General features: G+C 39.0%; 1 protein-coding gene across 1 annotated transcript in view; it reads left to right on the forward strand.

Moving 5' to 3' along the window:
• The window catches only part of CPB2 (carboxypeptidase B2), a 61,230-nt gene that overhangs the window by 28,014 nt on the left and 8,468 nt on the right, over positions 1 to 24,748 (forward strand). The window contains exons 3-8 of the mRNA XM_044250673.1: positions 433 to 557; positions 2,023 to 2,131; positions 6,172 to 6,273; positions 8,743 to 8,847; positions 16,690 to 16,800; positions 19,459 to 19,552. Of these exons, the coding sequence (XP_044106608.1) occupies positions 433 to 557; positions 2,023 to 2,131; positions 6,172 to 6,273; positions 8,743 to 8,847; positions 16,690 to 16,800; positions 19,459 to 19,552 (646 nt within the window). The remainder of the gene's footprint in view (positions 1 to 432; positions 558 to 2,022; positions 2,132 to 6,171; positions 6,274 to 8,742; positions 8,848 to 16,689; positions 16,801 to 19,458; positions 19,553 to 24,748) is intronic.

Consider the following 24,748-nt stretch of genomic DNA (forward strand, 5'->3'; position numbering starts at 1 on the left):
AAAAGGAATACCAACAGGTTAATAATATCAGGGACATGGACTTTTTATTAAAGAAGATCAACACATGATTACTATGATTAACCTTCTCTCTAGACAGAATTTCATTTCTCCTTTACACATCTGACATACACAGCCAGCTATATAGTGGGGTCATAAATATGTTCATTCACTCATTTATTCAATACTCAAGTATCTATTGAGAGCCCTGTATGTCCCAGGCCCTCTTTAGCAACGAGGGTTGCAGAGAAGAAGTAAAACAAGCCCCCAACAAAAAAATGTTTCCACTGCCTCATGTGTGAATGGTGACGGGTGACCAGTGGCCAAGAAATGTCTTTTTCATTTCTCCTATCAACACACTCTTATGGCTTTAGCTATGGATCAGAATGGTGAATGACCTTTTTTGTTTTCTCTTTTCCCCCTTTGAAAATTCAGATTGTTCTCTGGCAGCCAGTAACAGCTGATTTAATTACGAAGCAGAAAGAAGTCCATTTTTTTGTGAATGTGTCTGATGTAAACCTTGTGAAAGCCCATTTACATGACAGCACAATCCAATTCAGGTAGGTGGCATTCAATATTTACTGAGTAGCCTTTATAAGCACCTATGATGCATTTTATTAGCAGACAGTATGATATCTGCCAGGAAAAATAAACACTTACGTTGAACATGGCAACATGGAAATCTCTGAAGTGGACTGGTGAGGAGGCCCTAGTGGCTATCTCTGTGACCTTGGACAAGTAGCTTCATCTCACAGGAAAATGCCTCAGACTCAGGGATCTGGGGAGCTCCTTCGAGTTCCTCCTTATTCCTTCCTTCCTGTGGTCCCTCTACTCTGTGCCTAGACGTGGGAAGCAAAATGGTCATTCACCTTAGCAGGTGTTCTCGTATCTCTTGAAAAAGCAGCTGCTAAAGGGGATTTGGCTTCCTCCCTTGCTTCACAAGATCAGGGAACATTTCTAAATGTCTGGTCCTGAATGAAACATTGTATCACAGGCAATTTCTGTTCAGACTCCGTGTCCCCTTCCTCTTGGATTCTCCTGTCCAGGGTCTCCTTCCTGCATCCACTGCCCAAGAGCCAGTCTTCCTTCTGCTATTCTAGTACTTTCTGGAGGCCATGTTCTTTTCTGTGTATCAACAGGCAGCCTTTGGATAATCCACTATGATAATTACTAATAATATGTTTTGTGTGTTTACTGCCTTCCAGGGACTGTGCTGAACCTTCCTATACATTGCTTCACTTAACTCTTATTTAACTCTGTGAGAGAGATACTATCCTCATTATGCAATTTTGCAAGATCATACCACATAGAACATACCAGAGCTAAGGGTTGAACTCAGACTCTTCTGAAGTCAAAGTCTTGGCTTTTGTCTGTTGGCTTAAATAAAAAAGGAAAATGATATTTAAATGATAGCTAACTTTCAAACTGTTCATCCCAAGTGAAGGAAAAGCTTAATTGAGTTAAAATGTTTGCCTAGTTAACAAGGTGGTACTTCTCAAGAGACTTAAACAAGGTGACTTTCCGGTATTCTTCCTTTCCCTGTGCTTTGGTTTCTCTAGAGATTTGACCATCTTTGGCTATACAGAACATCTGGTATAGGCTAATGGTTGTCACAATGAAAAACAAAAAGAAAAGGCTTTCTGCTTCTCCTTGGTCCTTAACTGAAAGCAGAATAATAACCAATGTTACTCTGGATTTAAGAAAGTTGTCCATTAACCTATACGTTAAAGACACTGATAAATCACAATCGAGGAATGTTGGTAATGGTACGGACAGGGTGAGTTTCTGGAAGCCCTAAAAACATACCATATAGGATCCGCTTTCTCTCCAACACCCATGTGGGCTTAATCAAGAAGGTTTGTGAATTTCAGCTTAGTACAATATTCTGGGTTATTGTTTGCACCTTGGTGACTTTTGCTTGTTAGATAGCTCCATGATTTTTCCCCATGCTCACCTGTTGTGCCTGCAGTGGGCAGGGAAAATAAGAGTCCTGTTTGGAAATCAGCTCTCCTGATTTGTCCCCAGCATCTTGGTGGAAGAAGTGAAAGATCTTATCCAACAGCAAACTCTCAATGACACAGTCATCCCCCGGACCTTTTCCTCATATTATGAACGTTATCACCCACTAAATGAGGTAAGTCATTACATTTCTCTTCAAAATTACTATTTTCATTTAATTAGCATCGCCATTTCAACCATGGGATATTATTAAAGAAACATAATTAGTGGAAGAGGGTTAAAAAAAAAACCTCGTGATTAGGTTGATTATATGGTGGTAACTTATCCTTTTGTAGATGTCTTCCCTGAGAAGATTGCATCGTATTTTGTAAACTGCCTCTAAGCAGGCTGTTTGTCCACAGCTGGGAGTATCTCTGTTAGGAGTAATACTGCATGCTAACGAATAACAAGAAATAAAAAATAGGACCTTCTTATTGAAACTGCTACAAAAAAATTAACAATCCAATTAATCATGTCTCTTTGGACCATTACCCTGATTGTACTCTTAGTGAATAATGGCAACATTATCTCACTGAATTAAAGGAATTTATTCACTTACATTTAGTACACTTAAGCACATTTTATTTCCCTTAGGAAGAATCTATTTAAACTAATAATAATAACAACAGCAACAACAACAACAACAACACCTGTATTTTAATCATTCACCACTTGTATTTTAATCAAAAAGTTGACTTTTTTTTTCTATCAGTACTTACCTGTTCCAATTTTTCTAGAGGGAACCTGAGAAAGATGCTGGGGCTCAGTTGACTGATGTAAGCTTTCATGTAATCCTCTAAGAATCATATCCTCATATTTGTTATTTGAAAGAGTCAACTCTTTGGAGGACTTCCTTTTTTATATAGTTTGCTCCAAGTAATAAAAATCTCTTGACACCTTTTTTCTTTCATAGGAGCATGCTGCTCTATTGCTTAATATAAGTATTTTTATCGTCTTTGGCTAGGTGCCCAGAAACTGTTAAGGACCATATCCATGTTTTTAAGACATCTAAGACTTAAGAAATAAGAATCAATTTTCTGTTTAATCTTCAAAAGCATCTGTTCCTTTCCAGTTAGTTAAACCAGAACTCAGCCTGCTTCTAGAATCAATGTGCCTGGCTGAATGATGGGGAGCTTAAAATTGCACCCCCTTTCTTTATCTCCCCTCTCTTGTCTCTATTCGGCTGAGACCTCTTCCCTCCAGCGTCCATCATCAGCCCTGCAGAAGCAAACTTGATGTCAGTGGTTGCAAAGCTCTGTCAGCATGATTTGCAAAATGGGGAAGATAAATACGTCATGGCTGTCTTGAATTGGGTGGGGAGGGAGGAATGTCTTAAGAAGAAGTATTTTTAAGTAGTTTTTAATTCTTTTGTTAGAAGAAGGTTACTTTTTCTTACCTTGTCTCCAGGAAAGACATGGGGGGAGGGGAGGAGACACAACTGTGTTAGTCAACCACAACAAAGTGCCACAGACTGGGTCACTTAGACCCCAGAAATGTACTCTCTCACAGTTCTGGAGGCTGGAATTGCACAGTCAAGTTGTCAGCAGGATTGGTTTTTCCTGAAGTGTCTTCCCTTGACTTGCAGATGGCTGTCTTTTCACTGAGTCCTCACATGCCCTTCTCTCTGTGTGTACCTCCCTGGTTTTTCTGTGTATGTTTATGTCCTAATCTCCATGTCTTATGAGGACACCAGTCAGGTTGGATTAAGGATGACACTAACAGCCTCGTTTTAATTTAATTACCTCTTTAAAGGCCCTATCTTCAAATACAGTCACATTCTAAGCCACAGGGAGTTAGAGATTCAATATGTGAATTTTGAGGGGAACACAGTTCCGTTTGTAACAATGACATTGCAGAACACATTTTGCACCTCTCCTCCCTCCAGCCCTCAGTCCTTAGGGTTCATAGGAACGATGGCCATCTTGTGCTCAGGAAATTCCACCAAGTCCTTCTTTCCCCTTCAGCACTGATCACTCCTTCAGCCCTCACCACAAGGTCACCTGGTGGGTCAGAGGGGTTCTTTTGTCATTGATTCTTGCTAGGAAATCTTTTTTTTTTTTTAATTTCTTTTCAGTGTAACAGTATTCATTGTTTTTGCACTGCACGCAGTGCTCCATACAATCCGTGCCCTCTCTGATACTCACCACCTGGTTCCCCCAACCTCCCACCCCCCACCCCTTCAAAACCCTCAGGTTGTTTTTCAGAGTTCATAGTCTCTCATGGTTCACCTCCTCTTCCAATTTCCCTCAACTCCCTTCTCCTCTCCATCTCCCCTTGTCCTCCATGCTATTTGTTATGCTCCACAAATAAGTGAAACCGTATGATAATTGACTCTCTCTGCTCGACTTATTTTACTCAGCATAATCTCTTCCAGTCCTGTTCATGTTGCTACAAAAGTTGGGTATTCATCCTTTCTGATGGAGGCGTAATACTCCATAGTGTATATGGACCACATCTTCCTTATCCATTCGTCCGTTGAAGGTTGTCTTGGTTCTTTCCACAGTTTGGCGACCGTGGCCATTGCTGCTATAAACATTGGGGTACAGATGGCCCTTCTTTTCACTACATCAGTATATTTGGGGTAAATATCCAGGAGTGCAATGGCAGGGTCATAGGGAAGCTCTATTTTTAATTTCTTGAGGAATCTCCATACTGTTCTCCAAAGTGGCTGTGTCAACTTGCATTCCTACCAGCAGTATAAGAGGGTTCCCCTTTCTCCACATCCCCTCCAACACATGTTGTTTCCTGTCTTGCTAATTTTGGCCATTCTAACTGGTGTAAGGTGATATCTCAATGTGGTTTTAATTTGAATTTCCCTGATGGCTAGTGATGATGAGCATTTTTTCATGTGTCTGATAGCCATTTGTATGTCTTGCTAGGAAATCTTAATCCATGGTAGGGAGAAAAACAAATGGCAAAAAAGTACTTCTTAAAACAAATGGCAAAAGAAGAGCATTATTCAAAGGATGTTACCTTCATTAACCCAGATTAGATTGTGAAATGAATCAAGCTTTCTGTAAGGCTGCCTTCATCCAACACAGCCTCCATAGTTTCAGGAACCCCCCTGAACCAGTAATACTGTGACACAAAATATTTTCATGTAGTAGTTCTTTCAGATGCACTCATGTCTTAGAAGAGTAGCACAGTAAACAGAGCCCCAGTGAGGAAACCTCTGACAGGTAGACAGCCAACACCTCAGACACTGGCAGCATTAGTATTTGGTGACAGGTAGGCCTTTCAAGAACATCTTAATTCCCAGCACTGGACAACCACTCACCCTAGTGATATTACTCTAAGAGCATCCATGGGCAAATGGTGCCCCAGTTCCTATCAGCTAGGCTTGCAGTTTGAAATTACCTCTTGCTAAGGTCCCAGAGATGAGACCAAAGACTAGTCATTTCCATTTCAGAAGGTATAAAAGTACAAAGGTGGACCCTGAGAAGTTGGTCTCCATTAAAATGTGCCTGAATTCCATCATTCAAACTGTGCTTTAGGCTCTGACTAGCCTAAAGTCAGGGCCAGAAGGTTTTGGTTTTTTTCCTTCCACTGTAGTCTTGACAGAATCACCAGTACCACTAGACTTGCAGCCAGGAGAAAAGTTCTGAATCAAACTTCTCAGAGAAAGAGAGAATTTTTCCTCCAGACTGTCCTCATCTTTGCATCCTCTCACTTTACACAACTTGTTGTGAGTATACCAGTCTCTAGTGGGAACAATGGCACTGCTATTTATCCTGCACAAAGACAGTGCCCAGGACTTCCTTGGGTTACCCTTGAAAAGTGAATATATATTAAAAAAAAAGTCCTATAGAAATGTGAACTCATGAATGAATGGTAAAGAAGATTGTACACACAGAGACAGGGATTCGATGTGATAAGCCTTTAAAAATAACTTTCAGGAGATCTATTCTAAAGATTAATTTTCCTGCTTTGTCATAAGTTTCTTAGTGCTTTTCTACTCTTCCTCTAAACCTTGATACCTTTGAAAATTTTAATTTTATTGATTTTCCTAAACAGCAGAAGAAACACCAGGGTTGTAACTCCTTTGATTTCCTCCCTCTTTCTTTATACAAAGGTTTTAAAGGGATCACCTTGCCTTGCAGAAGTTGTCTGCTTCCTTTGCCCAGGGAAATGCTTTGAACTTGCTCTGTGACTAACTGCTGGTTTCTGTTTTGATAGATCTATTTTTGGATGGAAATCATAACTGAGAAGTATCCTGATATGGTTGAAAAAATCCACATTGGATCCTCATACGAGAAGTACCCACTGTATATTTTAAAGGTGTGTTGTGGGGAGAGTCACTCATCTCTCAACTTTGGAGAATGTATTAATTCTCCACTGCTGCTTGTTATAACTGGGATTTTTTTTCTTTGAGCTGTAGAAATATCTGTATTGCAAGTGTTCCTGAATGTTAATATCCAGCTATTTGGGGATTGGTTATTACCTTTACATTCTTTCTTTCACTAATGCAGTGCTGGCGTGAGAGTAGAAATCCTATTTTGGGGGATCTACGCTGTCTCTGTCTCTATCTATGGGACATAGATAAGCCATTTAACCTTCCTGAGCTTTGTTGGCTCACCTCATAAAAGGAGGGGAGTCATTTGGATTATTTTTTAAGTACCTTATTTATTTACAACCACCACCACCTCCACCTCTGACTGGCTTACCTGGGAGGCAGGGGGAATGGAGAGAAATCTGTTGTCAGACAAACACTGATACTGATCTAGTTTTTGGAACCAAAGAAACAGCTGAGCAACCAAACCCAGGGGGAAAAAAGGGACCGTGGCAGTAGGACTAATATGAAAGCTTCTGCTCCAATACCTGTCCATTTGCATTTTTTTTTAGTTGAATAAATTAGCCTTTGTAAAAGTCTGTGAATATGGTCAAAGAAAGAATTTTTGGGAGCCATGAAACCATGCTAATTCCTGCTGTTAATTTTTAATTCTGCATTTCTTTCTTTTTTTTTTTTTTTTTTTTTTTTTAGCAGTTCCCCGGCACCCCTCACATCCAAATAATTAGAAAGCAGTTCTAGGAAAAAAGTAAGCATCAGAAAAATAAATTTGATTTAAGAACATTTAAATTACATATAGTTTCCCAACATTACCTATCTAAATTGTGAGAGGTGAGAGTCTTTAGTCATCCAAAGATAAAATTTTGAGTCAGGGTTCCTGGGTTTTCATCTGTTTTGTTAAGAACCTGCAGTGCAAACTCAAGGTATGAAACATCAGGTCCTCTTGACAGCTGAGTTGGTCCATCAAATTAACTCCATGCAGTTGTGGTCTACCCATCTATGGAATTTGCATTCGGCCCTATTGTGTATACTCTTCAGCACTTGTGTTTCTGGAACCCAGATTCACGCATTAGAAGATCATGCTTCTTGCATGCCTTTGTACGGTCTTACTTGACAAAGGACATGCATATGATGGGAGTCTCTGGGGTTCCTTCATTTCCCGGTGTCAGGATCAGTGCCAAGAGAGTTTGCTTGGCACCGTTAGACAGAAAATTGAGTCCGGCAACTCGTCCAGACAACTCAAGACTTTTTTTTTAATTGCGTAGATTCAATCAGCCAGATAGTTCTTCTCTGTGTACTATTTCATTCTTGGAAGCCAATGCCCTTTGACTTTCTCTGTTGCTTTCTTACTGGATTATCACTAGCTCCAGGTTAGTTAAGAAAAAACTTCCCTGAGTGTTGTGGAATGGCAATAAACATTTAACTCTCTCCTTTTCTTTCTTTCTTTTTTTTTTTTTAAGATTTTATTTATTTATTTGACAGACAGAGATCACAAGCAGGCAGATAGGCAGGCAGAGAGAAAGGGGGAAGCAGGCTCCCTGCCGAGCAAAGATCCTGATGCAGAGCTCGATCCCAAGACCCTGAGATCATGACCTAAGCCAAAGGCAGAGGCTCAACCCACCGAGCCACCCAGGCGCCCCTAACTCTCTCCTTTTCTTATTTTGGAATTTCAACTCCACATATTTGTTTAATTTTATAACACTCAGCTCCCACCCTTCTATACCCTCATTGTGTTGAAACTGATTTTTAAAAGCATGTGAACCATGATTCATTTTGTGTGGAGATTTTCTTGAGAACACTTCTGAAGACACCAAAGTCTATCACTGAGGACAGATTGGGAATTCTCATTCCAGAATGGCAACTTGCACTAGCTCCCCATACCATGAATCAGAATGAGGCCTCTGTCCCTGGGACTGGTGGTAATAAGTTTCTGTGAACTTAGATGTGTGCTTCATTTTGTGTGAAATGAGCGTAATAGTCTATACATAAAAGTATGCACCCTGGGGAAAATGGTAAGGGAGTCCAAATTTATCTTCAGCATCACTGGCTTCCCTTCCCAAACCTTTCTTTATTTCCGTCTCCTACAGAAAGCTGCCCATACTACATGGACCTATTTACCTCATGGAAGTGTCAAAATACAGCTGAATTTCTAGTACTGTGGTCTTTATTTCCACACTTCCATGTGCAGCTCTGGTATGACTAAGTAATTGTGGAAGAACAAGAGGGCCCTAAATCAAAAGTGCTGAGTGCAAATGTCAGTCCCAACTCTCACCAGCTGTGTGACATTAACTAGTATCCTTTAATCTTACTACCCTTTAATGTCCCCAGGAAACCCTCAAAGGAATGCAGAGAATAATGTGTGTTTCACAGATTTGTTGCAAGAATTAAATATAAGCACTATATAAATGGAAGTATTATACTGAAGCTTCTTGTTATTGTTGTTGGTTTTCTTTGGGCAGGTTTCTAGAAAAGAACGAACAGCCAAAAATGCCATATGGATCGACTGTGGAATCCATGCCAGAGAATGGATCTCTCCTGCTTTCTGCTTGTGGTTCATAAACCATGTAAGTATTTACATTCTCTTCCACCAGAGTTTCTCAGTGCATGGCCTAAAACGACATGCGCAGAATCAACTGGACTGTTTATTAAATGCATTTTCCCAGGTTGCATTCTAGAATTCTCAACTTAAACTCTCTGGTGGTAAGATTTGGTAATCTACAATTTCCACAAGCTAACCAGATGACTTGGTGTACACTAAGTTTGAGACATAATTTTAAGCACTTAAATCGCCCTAAAGATTGCCCACCTTTTCCTTCCTACATTTCAGGCTAAGGCTAAATGCTGGAAAATAATCAAGTAATATTTTGCTATAGTAATGTGTTTACTAAGGACCATAGTCTGCCCTTGAAAAGTGAACATACAGTACAACATTACAGAGAAGATCATATATTCTAATATATTATAATGGGGCATTTTGTCCATGAAGAAGGCCTTGGCAGCAAAAAAATCCATATATAAGACAAAGAGTATGGCACAAAAATAAAAATTATAATGACTATAAACCTCTATAATAAATGAAAACATAAAAATTCTGCTTTACTTCCTATAAAATGGGCATAAATGTTCTCTCTATTGATTTATATAAAGAACCTCTACTACTGGAAGAATAACTTAAAGTCTGTGTCCTTCTGATAATGGTTCTGGTCCCTGTATTCACAGGTATACAACTATACAAAATAGATTTGTTCTTAAAAATTAAAAGATAGTCACTTAGATTGATCTGTCTTAACAAATGAGGTACATCAAAGGTAAAAACATTTCTGCCTTTGCTGGGTCTTGTCAAATACAGCATCTTTGTCTACCTTTGTCTACCTTCCTGCCTTGCCATCTGGTCTTCCCCCTGATGGGAGCTGCTGCAATCCTGAGCCTTCTACAAAGTTGCCCATCACCATCAGTACTACCTTGACCAAATGAGGCTAGTTCTCAAATGACTAGATCCTTAATACAGCCCAGACATTTGAAGATCCTTCCTCATGTTGGGTAGTTTTATTCATTTTGGGTAATGAATGGAGTACCAGTTAGTGGAGAAAGAAAGGTGCAGAGCAAGCAAGAAAGAACACCTTTTTTAAATTCCATCACTGAACCTGGAAAGGGCCAGAAAGAGACTCTAATTCATATTGACTCTAATTCCTATTGGTGAAGTTGTCCTTACTTGCTATCCTTCTCAAACTGACACCTCTTCTCTCCTATTATACATGCTCTCCCCTACCCTGCCTGCTTGCTGAATCTTTGCAAGATTAAATTATTTATCCCACAAACATTTATAAATTGCCTATGAGTTTCCAGACTCTGGAGATACCATGGGAAAGGAGATACAGCCCCAAAACATTACCATCAAGTATTTTGCCCCAACAACGGGAGTCTGATTTTTGTAGCCCAAAGCAACACAGTCAAAAAACTCTTTTTAATGGACATTTAAGAATGTGCTTGCCTGCTTACAAATAATTTAATCATTTTTCATAATGATTCAAACAAAGGAAAAGGAAATCCAAGTTTTTTTTTAAGTTATGATTCAAACAGAAGGAAAAATAAAAGATTTTAGCTTTATAAATTTTGTGTGGATGGATTTTATGTTTAAAAAAGTAAAGAACCCAAAGATGAAGTCTTAGCTTTTAAAACTCTGTAAAGGGAACCTGCACCATTCCTGGGTTTCTCCTTTCCTCTTGTACAACAACCGCTCACACAACACTTCTAACTCCAGATACATGGGTACTTTCCCCACACCATGCAATTCTGTAACACCTGCTGTATAGCCTATAATTTAACTTAATTCTGACACTGTCTACATGGAGACTGAGTCAGATCCCAGTGGGTAAGGGCTCAGTCCCACAAGACGGCCCCTCTCACACTTCAGCTGCCAGTTCAAAGTCCAGGCTGTTCTCTGTGCTTCTGACTCATCAGCTACAAATCAAAGGCTCCCACGACCTCCTCCTAGGTTTGATTAATTTGCTAGAGCAGCTCAAGGAACTCAGAGAAACAGTTTACTTACTGTTTACTGGTTTTTTGAGAAAAGGATACAATAAAAGATACAGATGAGCCTCTAGGGGGAAGAGATGTCTAAGGCAAGGTGTGTGGGAAGGGACGTGGAACTTCTCTGCCCTCCCCAGCTGGGCCAATCTCCCAGCCACTGTACACGTTCACTCACCCAGAAGCCGCCCCGAGCCCCATACCTTTAGGATTTTTAAAGAGGCTTTATCATGGAGGCACGATGGATCATTAACTCAATTTCTAACCTCTTTCCCCTTCCTGGAAGATAGGTTTGGGGCTGAAAGTTCCAAGATCCTGGCTTGGTTTTTCTGTTGACCAGCCTCCTTTCAGGAACCCACCAAGAGTCACCACATAGAACAAAAGATTTTGTTATCACCCAGGAAATTCAAAGGGATTTAAAAGTTCTGTGCAGGAACCAAGGTCAAAGGCCAAATACTAAACCAAAAGATGCCTTTGTTGCTCTTATCATTTAGGAAATGACAAGGCCTGTGCCAGGAACAGAGGGGATGTGGGGCAGAGACCAACATATACACATATTTCTATCTCACAGTCTCTCACTCTTCTCCAACTCTATATGGTACAGTCTCAGCTTAGCGGAAACCCGTTACTCCACACTTTGGGGACCCTGAGGTCAGTCATTTCTTTCTGTGCCTTCCATTCATCCTGTGGAGGCCAAATGAAGATCCTTTGTACTAATGCGAAGGCAGGAGCTGAGGCTGACTTGTGCATGATTGCATCGCTAGGACCAAACTCAGCACGGGGTCTGGCACATCATTGGAGCCCAAGCAGCATGTGTTGGGCATCACACCCTGTTCAGTATTTTGTCTGCCAACTGGCTTTTCTCAGTGTCAACCTCCCTCTGGACCTCTGACCTGGAGAACTCTCATGTAGCTGCTCACAAGGTTGGCACCCTGCAACTTCAGGACCTCCAGAGAATTCCTTCAGCTGCCCTTCACCTTAGCTGACATGTGACTTGTGAAGGACAGGGCTTCACAGAAACTCCTTCAGGGAAAGAGGCTGCTCTTTCCTATCTCCAGATGCTGAGGGGCCAGACGAGTAGATCAATGTTCTCCTATCCTAATACAGGTATCCCCTACTTTCCAAAAGCTCACATGATGCCACTTCACTTTTACAAAAGATTTACATTCATATGGGAATGGCTTTCTTCATAAAAGAAAAAAAAATGTCCTTTAGATTTCTTTCAGTCAGCAAAAATAGGTACTAGTGTAAAAGTCTTTGAAAAGTGGTGGACACTTTTCATTTTATGCCATTTTGGCATATGGAAAGGTTTCATAGGCACGTTCTACTTTCAGATAGTGTGGGAAACCTGTTCTGCTGTTGCCTTTTTTTTTTTTTCAGATTTTTTTTTCAATTTATTTATTTTCAGAAAAACATTATTCATTATTTTTTCACCACACCCAGTGCTCCATGCAAGCCGTGCCCTCTATAATACCCACCACCTGGTACCTCAACCTCCCACCCCCCCCACCACTTCAAACCCCTCAGATTGTTTTTCAGAGTCCATAGTCTCTCATGGTTCACCTCCCCTTCCAATTCACCCAAATTCCCTACTCCTCTCTAACGCCCCTTGTCCTCCATGCTATTTGTTATGCTCCACAAATAAGTGAAACCATATGATAATTGCTGTTGCCTTTTTACCCAAATTCCTGTTCTGATCTAGTTGAACCACCCTTGTCTTTTCTCTTTACTGTCCTCTAATGGCTCCAGATAATTCCTTAGAACTTGGCTCATGTTTTTTTTATTCCTCTCCAATTCTTGCCCTTATTCGGAGTGAATTCGAAGTCTGTATGTCCATCTATCAAGGTCCATCTATCTCAGCAACTTGAACTTTACATCCACAAACCTAACCTCAACTCTACTTTAGAAAACTTCCCCCATGGCCATCCTCTGTATCTCAAAAATAATTCTTTCCCTGACCTCTGGATCCAGAATATGGCCAAGGACAGTGACTAAGAATGATAGGAGGAGACACTTAAGAGTCTGACCACTTAATTTCCTCTCCTTCTACCTCTGTCATTCCTCACACCTGTTCATCACCCATTCACCCATATCCTGACTGTCTTGTCCCTTTGATGTGCTCTTCAGGAGTTCTAACCCCAAACACCCCACAGAATTAACTGTCCTTCTTCTGGGCCATCTTGTACATCTGATTTTATTATCATATTTTAACACATTGACTTTTTGCTCTTTCATTTCAAACGTAACATTTTTCCCAGCTTGTTAGGAACAAAGATCATCTCTAAAGTCAGTTTTTGGTGTTGTTACCCACAACTCAGTACATTGTTTGGTCCATAGAATCAACATTCAAAATTGTCTTGTTATATTTAAAATTTAAATTAATGCTTCAACTTTAAGCTCAAATACAACTCTGGAGTCCAGAGAGTATCTACCATTGTGCTAAATGCTTTATTGTCATTGTAGGAAAACTTGGACTTACAGTCCTTTGCAATATTTCTAGTGGTAGAGGGAGTAATGCTTTATTTTAAAATCCTTCGTTTGTAGCACCTTATATGCCTTTTCTTTACTACTTTATTCTGTCAAATGGCTATTGGTTAATTTGTTGGTAGATGTTGCTATTGTTATTGTTGTTCGGGCCATGATAAAGACAAAGCTTTGGTGCACCCCAAGAAAAGATTGGATAGTAATCATCTGCCACAGGTCAAGCTGCTAGGAATCAGACAAGCCTTTATCTCCCATCCCCTAATCTCTCACTCTTGTGCAATCCTCCCTCTCGTCTCCTCTTTCTTCTCTTGTTTTTATACTAGGACAGCGATTTCAGCTGTGTTACTTGTTGGTAAATCATTCCTTCAACAAATATTTATTTATGTGCCTGGCATAATTGTTACCATTCACATGTCGGGCATAATTTCTTCAGCCACCTACTTCATTAAAGGTTATATAAAACCATGACTGTAAACATATATATAAAATACCACGAAAACTCATTGGATAACACATGTTTGGAGAGCGCCATGATATACAAATCACAAATTAATGGGGAAAGAATTATTAGATTCATAAGTATGTTCAAGTTTGGTTGAAATTGTTATTTTAAAAAAAAATCATGTCTTTAAAAAACAGGTGATATACCAAGTCAGAATTATAAAGCTTATAAGATCTTAGAGGTTGTACTGCTCCAGTGATATGATTATATATCTAGATTGCATGTTTTTGTAGTATAAATGGCTGGATAAATATCAAATCTGAAAATGTCTTAATGAGTAATAACATTATTCATGAAGTTTTTGAGGACATTTCTTACATTTCTCTGTACCTATGTAACTCTGCCCTTAATCTGCACAATGCCTGGAAAAGAACACAGATTTGCCCAATTACCAAGTACCCAATCTTACCCTTAGCTGATCAGGGAAGTACCCTAAGTCCTGAGGATGCTATGAAATTACCTAGCTAATCCATTCAGGTCACTGTCCCATTTAAGTCCATGTCTCCTCTTACAGATGAGCATTGAGAAGTCCCCTCAATGTGCAATTTCCCTCTGTTTTTCTTTTTTCTAAGCCTCACCACTGAGGTCCTGGCTTAATCCTGCTATTTCTCTTCAGATCACCAATTCCTCTTATTCTGGACCCTCATCTTCTTTAAATGCACCCAAACAAGACCACCACTCATCCAGATGGTGTCTTTATGAGGGATCAAGAAAGACATCCTTTCCTGGAATAACTAGATATCCACCTGCAAAAGAATGAACTTGGACCCCTACTTCATACCATGTACAAATATTAACTCAAAATGGGTCAGAGGCCTAAATTTAAAAATTAAAATTATAAAATTTTCAGAAGAAAACTTAGAAGCAATAAATCTTTGTGGCTTTAGATTAGGACATTATTTGTGAGATATGACACCAAAACCACAAGCAACAACAACAAAAGAGATAAAAAGAGCTTTACCGAATTAAAAGCATTAATGCTTTCCAAAGGATGTGATCAAGATAGTGAAAGAATAACCCACAGAGTGGGGGAAAATTTATATGGTAAGGGACTTTTATCCAAAACATATGAAGAACTTATTACAGATAAACAATAAGATGACAATCCAATTTTGGATTGAGCAAAAAATCTGAAAAGACACGTCTCCAGAGAAGATAGACAAATGATCAATAAGTACATGAAAAGATGTTCAACATCATCAGTCATTAGAGAAATATTTGTAAATCTAACCACAAGTGATACCACTTCAGACCCACTGGGATGGCTAAAATTTTAAAAGGATAGTAACAAGTGTTTGATAAGGATGTGGGAAAATTGGAAACCTCATCTGTTGCTGTTGGGATTGTAAAATAGTTCAGCCATGATTTTACAGTTTGGCAATTCCTTGAAAGGTTAAACATAGAATTACCATATGAGTCAGCAATTCCACTACTAGGTCTACAACCAAGGAAAGTAGACACATTTGTTTACAAATGTTCATGGCATCATTATTCATAATCATCAAAAAGTATGCCCATCAACTCCTCAGTAGGCAGAATAATGTAGTATATCCTTATAATTAAATATCATTCAGCAAAGAAAAGGAATGAAATGCTGACCCTTGCTACAAAATGGTTGAATCTTGCAAACATTATTCTAAGGGACAGAAGCCAGATATAGAAGGCCACATACTTTATGATTCCATTTATATGAAATATCTAGAATGGGTAAATCCACAGAGACTGAAAGTTGATTAGTAATTGTCAGGGGTGAATGTGGGGATAGGTGGAAGGGGAATAATTCTTAATGGGTAAGGATTTGGGTCAGAGGGATGATGAAGATATTTTGAAGTCAGATAGTGCTGAAGGTTATACAACTCTGTGAAAATACTAAAAAAAATTCACTGAACTGTATACTTTAAAATGGTGAATTTCCTTTTATGTGCATTGTATCTTAATAGAGCTGTTAAAGAAAAAAGGGGCTCCTGGGTGGCTCAGTTGGTTAAGTGTCTGACTCTTGATATCAACCCAGGTCTTGAACTCAAGGTTGTAAGTTTGAGCCCCACACTGGGCTCCTCAAGAAATTCTTGTTGGTCTCTGACAGACGATCCACATTCTCTTTGGAATTTCTTGTCCAAAAAGCAGGATTTCAAACAGAAGGGGTGAATGAGGGTGGAATGTATGTTTCATAGATTTGTTGAGGGCGCCTGGGTGGCTCAGTTGTTTAAGCCTCTGCCTTCAGCTCAGGTCATGATCCTGGAGTCCTGGGATTGAGTCCCACATGGGGCTCCCTGTTCAGCAGGGAGTCTGCTTCTCTGACCTCACTCCTTTCATGTTCTCTCTCTCTCTCTCTTTCATTCTCTCTCCCTCCCTCTCAAATAAATAAAATCTTTAAATACAAAAAGATAAGAAAACAGATTTGTTGAAAGAATTAAAATTTAAAATTTGGCTCCCCCGGTTATAAGGACAATGTAGAAACTATCTACTCATATCTGGGCATAGACAAGGTTAGTTTAAACTCTGATCAATATGAATTATTGAAAAAGGAGCGGGATTGTACTTGGGTTTTGTTTCTTTTAATCCCTGAAGTGAGCTGTATTGCTTTAGTAAGGAATTCTTTTTTTTCTTGAAGAAAATTTTAGAAAATATATGGTTCTGTTTTCTGCTGTCATTTAAAAAGAAGACCATTTGTTCCATGTCCAAGGCATTTGCCAACATTTGTCAAGAGAGTGCCCTAAGTTCAGACTTTTCAAGGGAATTAATACTCTTTCTGAAAGTTAAATACACAAACCTAAACATTCCAAATGACTTCTTAAAAAAAATAAAACACATAAAAGAAACAGTTTTAAACTAAAGACTAAGTTTAGAAGGACTTAAAAGAGATATTATTAAACACACTTGGTGTAATTTGTAGGTAACTCAGTCAAAAGGGAAAAAAATGCCATACGCCTATCTTCTGAGGCACGTGGATTTCTATGTGATGCCAGTAGTTAACGTGGATGGTTATGACTTCACATGGAAAAAGGTAAGTGAAGACAAAGAAAACAAAATATGCCCTATTTGGGGATACAGGACATGCAGGCTAAATTCTTCACAGAATCTTGGATCTTGGCACAATGGTTTTATTTAAAATATACATATTTATATGTGTGTGTGTATATATATATATATATATATATATATAAATTCTTATTATGGAAAAGTTCAAACATATGAATGGTAATTATTTCACAGTAATATCCATCACACAACTTCATCAATAATCAATTCTTGACCGGGGTGCCTGGGTGGTATAGTTGGTTAAGGGGCTGACTCTTGGTTTTGTTTCAGATCCTAATCTCAGGGTCATGAGATCGAGGCAAGCTTCAGACTCCGCACTCAGCATGGAGTCTGCTTAAGACTCTCCCTCTGCTCCTCCCCCTGTGTATGCTCTCTCTCTCTCATATAAATGAATGAATGAATGAATGAATCTTTTAAAAAATGAAATAATCAACTCATGGCCAAAGTTTTCTCTCATATATCTCCAAACCAATTCTATCTTATTATATTTGAAGCTAACCTCAGACACCATATCATTTCATCAATGAATTTTGAGGATGCATCTCTGAAATAGATCTTTAAAAAAACGATATAATTGTACCTAAAAATTAACAATACATAATATTATAATGTCCAATTGATATTTAAATTTGTAATTGCTTCATAATTTTAAAAAATTGTTTTCTTTGATTCAGAATCTAATTAAAGGCAATATATTATGATTGATTTCAATGTCTTTTAATTCTATTGTAATCCATAGATCCTCCTGCCATCTCTCTTTCTCTCTCTCAATTTTTTCTTTGCAATTTATTCATTGAAGAAAAGGTTTCCCATTGTCTGGATTTGCTAATTGCATTGCCATGCTGCAATTTCACATTCCTCTGTCTTCTGCATTTTCTAAGACTTGAAATTTGGATTGTAGAGGATAAACCAGATTCAGGACTACTTCAGTATGATTCCATGTTCTGTATAATGTCTGGTTGTATCTCCTTTTGTGATGTTAGCTGCCATCAACACACAATGCCTAGATCCATCCATTCTTATTAGGAATCCTTTGAATACCATTTGATTAATAAAATCATAAATTGCAAGTTTTAGAAAAACATCCTGACTGCAGTTGTATTCTTGTAGAATTTCACTAACTGATATGTGAATTTGAGCCTTAGGATACTTTAATTTAGTGATGAGCATCTAAGTGTAAGTTTCCCAGTCAGTCTCATCTATATTGGAAACCACTATCAATAGTATTTCTAGCCCATCAATATCACGATTCAGGAAAATTATTCAAGCAATGTAAGTACAGTTCTTTTTAATATAATGAGGAGCAGCACATAAAACATAATTCAGCTTATATAAGCTCAGAAAAACCTCCTTGAGCAGTACATGTAAGCACCAGGAAGAATAATCAGAGTGATTGGAAACATACAGGACTGAACAGAAATTTTTTTATGGAAAAGGTTATTTTTAACAGAAGAAATGAGAATGGTGAAGGAGAGTGGCTGAAAAAGTCATCCTAAGTGAAAGGCATACTGCGAATATAAGTTTGTAGGGAGGAGTGGGAAAATCCTGAACTAAATAAATGAGAAATCCCTAGCATAGCACCTAACACAAATTTGTGTCCTGTAGATGATCATATGGAGGCATCTGTGTGGTTCAGTTGGTTAAGTGACTGACTTGATTTCAGCTCAGGTCATGATCTCAGGGTCATGAGGTCAAGCCCCACTTCTGGCTCCCTGCTCAATGGCGAATCTGCTTGAGATTCTCTCTCTCCCTCTGCCTCTCCCTCTTCACTCCCTCTCAAATAAATAGTCACATTCACAGATTGATATTACAATAGATTTATTCTTTCACTGAATCATGGTAGAATTCAGCCACCCTTTAGATGTTGCCACTCCCCCATTGTCCTTTGTAACTTAACACTGCCAATTAGTCCCTGTGGTTTGAGAACTGAATTTCTCCAGGACACTTCTTACCCCCAAATCACAGGCCAGAGGTTGGAAGCAGACTGGGAAGCTTTTCCAGAAGGGCTGGTGAGAACAGAGGGAAAGATACCATATCATCCCAATCCCCGGATTTAAACGAAATCTGTGGAGCTGTTTATTTAGTCAACTTTCCCAGTTTGCCCCAAGAATCCAATGGGGGAATTTGCTTTATGTTTACAAATGAGGATTGAATCCTTGTGATCAAAGTAACCATCAGGCTACAGGTGTATTCAGCTCCACCTCCTGAAACTTTTAAAGGAGTGAGCTGAATTCAATCTAAAGAGAGCACTGAAACTCATGACTCATGGTTTTAATTTTAGTTGAGACACAAAGTTATTTTACTTTTCTCAGAAGGAATTAAAATTAGAGCAAACAAGACTAAACAGCCTAGCAAAACCAAATGAAATTTCTGTTGGTATAGGTCAAAACTGATCAAATATTACCATTTCATCTGGCTCAGACTGGAATGGTTTTGAATGAATGTAATTGAGACCTGGGTGGAAACAAGGGCTGTGAGAAAGGAATTCTGTGAAGATCGTGACAGGCAGAGTGATGGTTTTGCAGGAGAGACGCACAACCCTGACTACTTAGGTTTTAGAAGTCATATCTCTGCTTGATCTATGAACATGGCCATCCTGGTTATCAGTATTTTGTTTATTTAGGATCGAATGTGGAGAAAGAATCGGTCCTTACATGCAAATAATCCTTGCATTGGAACAGACCTGAACAGGAACTTTGCTTCCAGACACTGGTGTGGTAGGTTACTTGCTTCATTTCAAATAACACTTGTCATTAGGGTATCAAAGTAGGATTGAGGGTGGATACCTTTCCTTTTTAATTGTATAGGAAAATGTTCAACAGCATTCAAAAATATTTTCCTTGGTTTTCTCTATTTACTTAACATTATTTTTTTCTTTTATGAGTGTCATAAATGTATGTCTAGCACAGTGGGAGTTTATCATTCATTGATTTGAATGAGTTAAAGTACTCAGTGAACATTGATTAAGGCATTCAAGAATATTGTCTGCTGTCAGGGTGGTAGGTGAAGGTTTGCAGTCCCCCCATTGTATTTCATAGTTACTACATTTAAGAAACAACTACAAAACAGAACTAAACCTAATTATGATCTTGAATCATCTTTATTTTTATAGGTGGGTACATGTAACTCTGTGGGGACTCTAAGATATTGAAAGTGACTGAAGCCTCAAAAACCTGCTTCTAACCACTCCTTTGCCCTATACAATACTATGTATATAATTGTATGTATTCCCTTTTTTTTAAAAAAAAAAGTAGGGAAGTTTTGTGATTTTGAACATTTCCTTATTATCTCAGAGTCCACATAAAAACATCACAATGGCGTACTTACCTTATCTCCTTAATTCCTTCCTCCTCTAGGTTAGAAACTCCGTGAGGGACGGGACCATTATCCATAACCTAGTACAATGCCTGACACATGCAGGGTTCCCAGAAATTAATTAAATGCATATAGGAATGAATAGGTTCTAAGAGACCTGCAGATGTAATAAGCAAGCATAGGAAAGAGCAGTTAATCCTGCCTCGGCTCACTCCTTTTGTGATTAAGGGACTCACTTAGTGGTTTCTCCGTGAGAGCCATTCTTAAGATTGTCCAATAAAATTGCCCACTGAGACCCAAACACAACACAGCAGTGATAGCTGGGCAGGGAGTCAGAGAAGCAGCAGCAAATATAAAATATGTCTAAACACAGCTGATGCTTACTAAGTGCTGTGCCATTTACATATCTCCCCCTAGGTTTCATTATCTACATATCCTGGATGGAGAATCCCAGACACGGAAGGTTAATCCCTTAATTGTTAATCCCTTAATCTGTGTTTAAGAGCACAGACCTAGGAAGTGACAGAGCTGGGATGTCAAACCAGGCTGAATGACAGCAAAGTTATTGTAATTCTTCTATGAGAATCTCCCTTTATTATAAGTTCCCATCTGGAATTTATTTTATCTTCATGCTCTTTGGTGCTCTGTTTTATTTAATATTTTTTATAGTGAAGTCGTATTACCCAATTTGAATAGCCAAGATGTCAGACATATTCTGTTATTGCCATCAAGACATAAGGTAGGCCATCTGAAGCACAGCACTATCTTACTATCTATCACAAGAGTTAAAAACAGAAACAGAAGCAGCAAGGATATAGACAAAGGAGAGTGATAATAAATAGTAATTGTAAAGACTTTTTTTTTGTCCAATGCCCCAGTATCTCTTTAGTATTATGTAAGCAAGCCAGTGTGAAAGAATTAAATCTTTTATCCTCCTTGTCCCTGGAACTAGAACATGCCTTTATGATACTTATTTTTTAAGAATCTAAAAGAACACCTTACTTATTAACAGGAATTGACATATCAAGCCTATTTGTTTCATTTCATTTTCCCTTTCTTCTGTATTAAAATTATGTGTGTGCATATGCGTGTGTGTGTGGGGGGAAAATGGGAATGGGTCTGAGGTTGTCTTAGACTGCTCAGGCTGCCATAACAAAATACCGTAGGCTGAGTGGCTTCAAACAACAGAAGTTTATTTCTTGCAGATCTGAAGGTGGGAAGTTCAAGGTAAAAGTGTCAGCAGGGTGGGTTTGTCCTAAAGCCCCTCTCCTCGGCTTTCCAATGGCCACCTTCTCACAGAGTCCTCACATGGCCTTTTCTCTGTGTACCCATCCCTGGTGTCTCTCTCTTAAAAAGACACAAGCCATATTAGATCAGGGTCCCACCCTTATGACTTCCTTAAACCTTAATGACCTCCTTAAAGGCACGATCTCTAAACATAGTACATTGTGAGTTACGGCTTCAACATATGAATTTTGCTGGGGGGAGGAAATCAGTATATAACAGGGAGGATTTTGTGATGTTGTGATCTCAAACTTTCTGAGAGAGATTTGCTTATTTTCTAAACTGTTAAATTAACCTTCGAAGTTTTAATAACCAGTGTACAGTGGAAAATCCTTTATTTCTTTTCTTACGAGACCATAGTGTCTTTTCATCATTTTTTACGGTGCTAAAAATATATATATAACATAAAATTTGTCGTTTTAACCATTTTTAAGTGTGCAATTGAGTACATTGAGGCATTAAGTATATTCACAGTCTGGAAAACCACCACTAATATCAATTTCCAAAACTTCCCATCATCCCAAACAGAAACTCTGTGACCGTTAAGCAATGTTTCCTCATTCCTCCTATCTGTTCAGCCCCTGGTAGTTTCCACTCTACTTTCTTTCTTTATAAATTTCCCTGTATGAGGCCTATAGACCAGAGAATGCTTGAGCTTGAAGGAACCTGGTAGACTAAGTGTCTCTTAGTATAAAAAAAGCACCTTCAGTTGAGAAAGTTGAAGTAGCTTCCCAGATGAATATGCCTATTTCATGGCAAAGAGGATCTCAGATTAGAGTTTCCTGAATCTCTGGTACTTCCTACCAAAGTACTTGAAATCTCTAGAATGTCAGGATCTGAGACTGCCCTCACTGTCTGTGTCTATTATGGTAGTCACTAGTGGCCACTGAGCACTTGAAATGTGGCTTGTCTGAATTGGGATGTTCAGGGGGTATAAAATACACACCAGATTTCAAAGATTTGGCATGAGAAAAGTAACATAAAAAAGATCATGAGGGGCACCTGGATGGCTCAGTGGGTTAAGCCTCTGCCTTCGGCTCAGGTCTTGATCTCAGGGTCCTGGGATCAAGCCTTGCATCTGGCTCTCTGCTCAGTGGGGAACCTCCTCCCCGACCCTGTCTGCCTCTCTGTCTACTTGTGATCTCTGTCAAATAAACAAAATATTTGTAAAAAAGTAGATCATGGATAATTTTTATATTGATTACATCTGAAATGGTAGTACTTTGTACATATTTGTTAAAGTATATTATTAAAATAGGTTCACCTATTTCTTTAAAAACAATGATTGATTGAAACTTAAACTTGTGACTTGCTTCATGTTTCTTTTTTTTTTTTTAAAGATTTTATTTCTTTATTTGACAGAGAGAGATTACATGTAGGCAGAGAGGCAGGCAGAGAGAGAGAGGAGGAAGCAGGTTCCCCGCCAAGCAGAGAGCCCGATGTGGGACTTGATCCCAGGACTTTGGGATCATGACCTGAGCCGAAGGCAGCGGCTTAACCCACTGAGCCACCCAGGCGCCCCTTGCTTCATGTTTCTATGGGAGAGCTGTGGTCTGAGGATTCATGTTAGGGCACCACTGCCTCCTCCATCTCTTTCATGTCCTCCCCTATCCCTACTCCTAACATAATCTCTGTTCTTTAGAACTATATATCGGGGGGCGGGGGAGGGCAGGAGTAATCAAAAGGAACAGAACTATCAAAATGATTCATCTGATCACATTATTGATTGAAAATTAATTCAAATGAAATATTAAGGCCTGGGTGTTTAGCACAACATTTTCTTGCAGGGAAAAGAATATTTCAGAAATGTTAAGGTTGTTTCTATAGCAAACAAAATGAAGAAAGCAGAACAAATTTAAGTAAGGTGGGCAGCTCCTTGAAGGTTCACAAAGCAGCGCATGGTACCTGAGGACAAGGATGCCGCCAGGCCTCAGAAACAACCTGGAACTAGGTGGGCTTCAGCATTGTAGTGCGCTCCATGAATCCACTGTGAAGCACACTGGATGTTTTTTTATTCCAATCCAAATGTTGATGATGATGAGGATGATGTTGATGTTGATGATGATGTTGATGTTGATGATGATGGTGATGATGGTGATGATGGTGGTGATGGTGGTGATGGTGGTGACAAAGAGGAGAAACAGTAGTCACTGAACACTTAGTATAGACAAGGTGCCATGCAAGGTATTTCATATGCATTAGCTCATCGAATCCTCATTAAATCCTCATTAAATATATAATTTTCCCATTTAGCCGATGAAAAAATAAAGGTATAGATAGCTTTACAACAGTTTAACTTAAGGCCATGTAGTTATTAAATGGCAGTGCCAAAATTAAATCAAGTTATTGGATGACTAACGAAATGCTTATGCTGCTTAGCTTCTTATACTAAAGGGCCATTAATGCCCAAAATGTTCACTTTGCATCTCCTGGAATAGCAGTAATTCTTTCATCGGGTTGCCTGAGAATTAAATGAGATATTGCATGGAAATCTCAGAGTTCGTGTCCGCTGGTGATGTTACTGGTGTTGTCTTCTTTGTTCTAGAGAGCAGCTGGCCTGGCACCAGAATCTTCATCTCAATTTCAAGTTACCAGTGGAGGGATTCAGATTGACAAAACACAAGTTGAGGACCCAGTTCAGGATTAATCAATGGTGTAGGAGGGAATAATGTTTGGGGCCAGAGATGGCTCCCTGGGGCCCCAACCCTGTGCATTAAGGAAGAAAGGTGAAGTGCTAGGACTCAGGCTACCATCTGAAGTAATGTATATTAGAATGTCTCAAAAGGATGAATAAATATTACACTGGCCCCCAATATCACCATCTTATTTTATTTACCAGACTTCTTTATTTAGCAAGTTTATTTTTCAAGTTTAGCACTGAAGGCAGACTTCCATATATTGAATTCCCAAATGAGACTTTTCTTTTATGGGCTATATTGATTAGATACTTTTAAACTACAAGAACCAGAAAAACCAAACTCACAAAGGATTAAAGAAAATAAGGTTTCTTTAAAAATGGTGTGTTTTTTTTTTTTCCTCTCACATAGCCACATGCCCGGAGGCAGGGCTGGCTGGCATCTCTGAGATTTCCTTAGCCACTTTCACAAAGAGTGCAAGATGGCTGCCCCAGGCAGCAACTGTTGGGATGTTTGCTGTGAGGGCCTATAAATACTTACTTCAAAAGAAATATAAATATGTTCTTTACAGAGTTCAACCCATTTCTCTAAAATCTGTTCTTCTGAAAATGTTGCCCCATAGATGTTTGGAGAAGGCACTCTCAGGGAAATCACAAATTACAATAGCATAAGCATCCC

Source organism: Neovison vison, chromosome 5 (genome assembly GCF_020171115.1).
Source record: "Neovison vison isolate M4711 chromosome 5, ASM_NN_V1, whole genome shotgun sequence".
NCBI lineage: Eukaryota > Metazoa > Chordata > Mammalia > Carnivora > Mustelidae > Neogale > Neogale vison.